The following is a 2897-nucleotide window of genomic DNA, read 5'->3' as shown; positions in this document are numbered from 1 at the left end:
GTGTCTCGTATTCCGTGTTATACCTAACGTCTTTACGGAATGATCCACGTTTAACACGAGATTGGCACGCAACGCATTGGAGGCTAAATCGTTAATAACGCGCTCGTCGTTGGATGCCCGTTGCCTTCTGGAGAAACCACCCCGTTTCAGTAACGCGATTATTTCGTTACGGACGGCGCGCGCCCCTACAATCGTATCCGCGCCGGATAACAAATTATCTGCATAAAGATGTGTGGTAAGAATCTCGGCCGATCGAGGATACTCACGACGTTCGTCCTCCGTAAGTTTCTGTAAACTCGAATCGCGAGGAAGGAAGAAGGCGAAACACCGAATGTAAGCGTGTTAGGCTGAAACGTTTTAACTCCACCATCCACGCGCCGGAGGAATCTCTGATAACGGCGATCATCTTCGTGCAATAACACCTGGCGATACATCCTTTCGATGTCTGTCGTGATGACATAATTATATGTGCGGAACCGAATTAAATGCGAGAACAACGTGTCTTGAATTGTAGGTCCTACCATTAACGCGTCGTTCAAGGACATTCCGTTATTCGTCTTCGCCGACGCGTCGAACACCACTCGAACCTTAGTCGTGTTATTCGTTTCTTAACGCTGTGTTTGAATTGAGTTTACGCTCCAGCGACAATAGACGTTTAAGCGCGATGGAACGCGATTCCCCTAGTCGCGTGTTTGATTTGCGAAACGGTAAGCGAACCTTGTAACGCCCGTCGGCGTCGCGAGACACCGTCCCTTCGAAGTGCGCTTCGCAATCGCCTTGCTCGTCTGATTTCCTCTTAATTTCCCTGACTTCTTCAATTGCCCAAAATTTGTTTAACTGCTTCTCGAGATTCGTCATGTAACGCGTAGGGTTTGAAGGAACTTGCGACGGTACACCACCTATCATCTCCCATCCGAGTCGTGTTTTCTGCAAATACGGATCGTGATCTTCACGCGACAAGTTGATCTGTCCGAAGGAGAACAGAGATAAGGTGAGCCCTGAGCCAATCAGCAAATCAACCGCGCGTGGCAGGTGGAATTTCGGAACCGCCAATCTAACGTTTGAGGGTACTTTGATCGTGTCTTTCGGAAAGACTTCTGAGTGAATTAAATCGGCGATGACCGGAATCACCAGACACGTGAGATCCCTGCGACAATTATCGCGCGTGGATTGCATAGTGATCCGTACTATGCCTCTCGACTCTGTATTTACGTCATTGATCATACCAACTGACAACGCGCCTTTGCTTACATGAATGTTCAATCGCTTTAGAATAGATTCCGAAAATAAAATTTGCTGTGGCACAAGTATCTAATAAGGCGCGGAATTTTATCGGATTACGCCCGCGATCCCGGACATATACCACGGCACTCGCTAGTAATTGTGGTGCGGGCGTGTACGACACCATAGCATGCCTTATCTTCGCGGTATTAATCGACTCGGCTATTCATGCGGCCTGTGTATCTACGGCCTTAGAAGTGGAAGTTCGATTCGTCACCGGGTATTGGTCTAAATGCAGAAGAGTGTTATGTTTCTTTTGGCAAATTGTACAGTTCGAAAATTTGCAGGGGTTGTCTCTATGTGAGCGCAAGCAATTGTAACAAATCTTCGCATTTCTCACTGTTTCGATACGTTTAGGTATAGGTAATCGTTTGAATTTGTCGCATAAATACAAGGGATGCCGTTTCGTTTTGCATGCTATGCAATTACGCGCCGCGCTTACGACACGCGCTCGATTCGAGGGACGACTTCGTCTTTTTTTGCTCGAGGGTTCTCCCCTGCTTCCCTCCATGTCGGTTACCTTCGCTCTCTCGCGCCTCGAGACGCAAACCGCGGTTTTATATAAGAACTCGTACATCTGGTCGATCTCTGGAAACTCGTCTCTTTCGAGCGTCGCCTCCCATTTTTCCAACGTTATCCTTGGTAGCTTGGTCTCTAGCAAAGGTACGATCATCTCGTGTCCGACCGAAACTCCCAAAGAGTTTAGCGACGCAACGTGTTGCTGTGCGTCGTCCGCGAGACAGGACAAACCGTTCGTTGTTTCTTTGTCTAGCGCGGGCAAATTTAATAGCAGAGAGAGATGCCGCGATATCAAGATCCTCCTGACCTCATATGACCGTTCTAATAAGCTCCAGGCCTTGGCATAATTAATTCCGTCAATTTCGAAGATCCTACTCTTGTTCGCGGCTTCGCCAGTTAACGCCGATCTAAGGTAATGCAATTTGTCTATTTCCGCAAGGTCCGTTCGCGAGCCTATCATACTGCAAAACGCATTTTTGAATGATAACCATTCCTCGACTCTACCATTAAACTTCGGTAACGGTGTTTCGGGCGGCTCAATCCGCCGTTTCTCAACAGGCGGTACGACGTCATCGCGCCGTACCCCTTCATTCGATACGCTAGCGCTCGTTTCGGACATATCTCCCGACGGCGCATCTCCCGGACGTAAAATACTCTCAATTTTTCCCGCCAAGCGATAAAACCGCTCCTGAATACCCTCGAACTCGACCCGATGATTTGCGTTGGGATCTAATACCGCGAGTTCATCGTTACACCCTTCGAAGGTCCGATATAATTGCGTTAAACGCTCGTTTCGCCACCTTAACGTCGCGTTATCAATTTTCCCCCCTTCGACGATATTGGCTAAATTGGTTATTTGGGATTTCAGGGAAGTTCGTTTCTGAACGAGGAATTTGATTTTGTCCGCCATCTCGGCATGCGACGGAATGTAAATGGTGTGAAAGAATGACTTACTCTTACGCCTGTCGAGTACGATTGCACGCGTTCCTCCTTCGGCTGACTTGGAGGACCCGCTCTTAGTAGATGTGAGGCGGCTCTCAGGCTGGATCCCGTTTCTTGCGTGGATTGAGGCACAGACCTCACAGGAGGCACCAAAA

General features: G+C 48.5%; 1 protein-coding gene across 1 annotated transcript; it reads right to left on the bottom strand.

Annotated features, from left to right (window-relative positions):
• Nucleotides 1–1447: 1447 nt before the first annotated feature.
• On the bottom strand, nt 1448–2710 carry LOC105565097. The gene has a single exon (XM_012017994.1). The coding sequence runs from the start codon at nt 2708–2710 to the stop codon at nt 1448–1450; it is 1263 nt and encodes a 420-aa protein (XP_011873384.1).
• Nucleotides 2711–2897: the final 187 nt, after the last annotated feature.

This window comes from Vollenhovia emeryi, unplaced genomic scaffold (assembly GCF_000949405.1).
Source record: "Vollenhovia emeryi isolate VEMERY1.0 unplaced genomic scaffold, V.emery_V1.0 DF943702.1, whole genome shotgun sequence".
NCBI classification, from domain to species: Eukaryota; Metazoa; Arthropoda; class Insecta; order Hymenoptera; family Formicidae; genus Vollenhovia; species Vollenhovia emeryi.
This window is presented reverse-complemented; position numbering and strand designations above follow the sequence as displayed.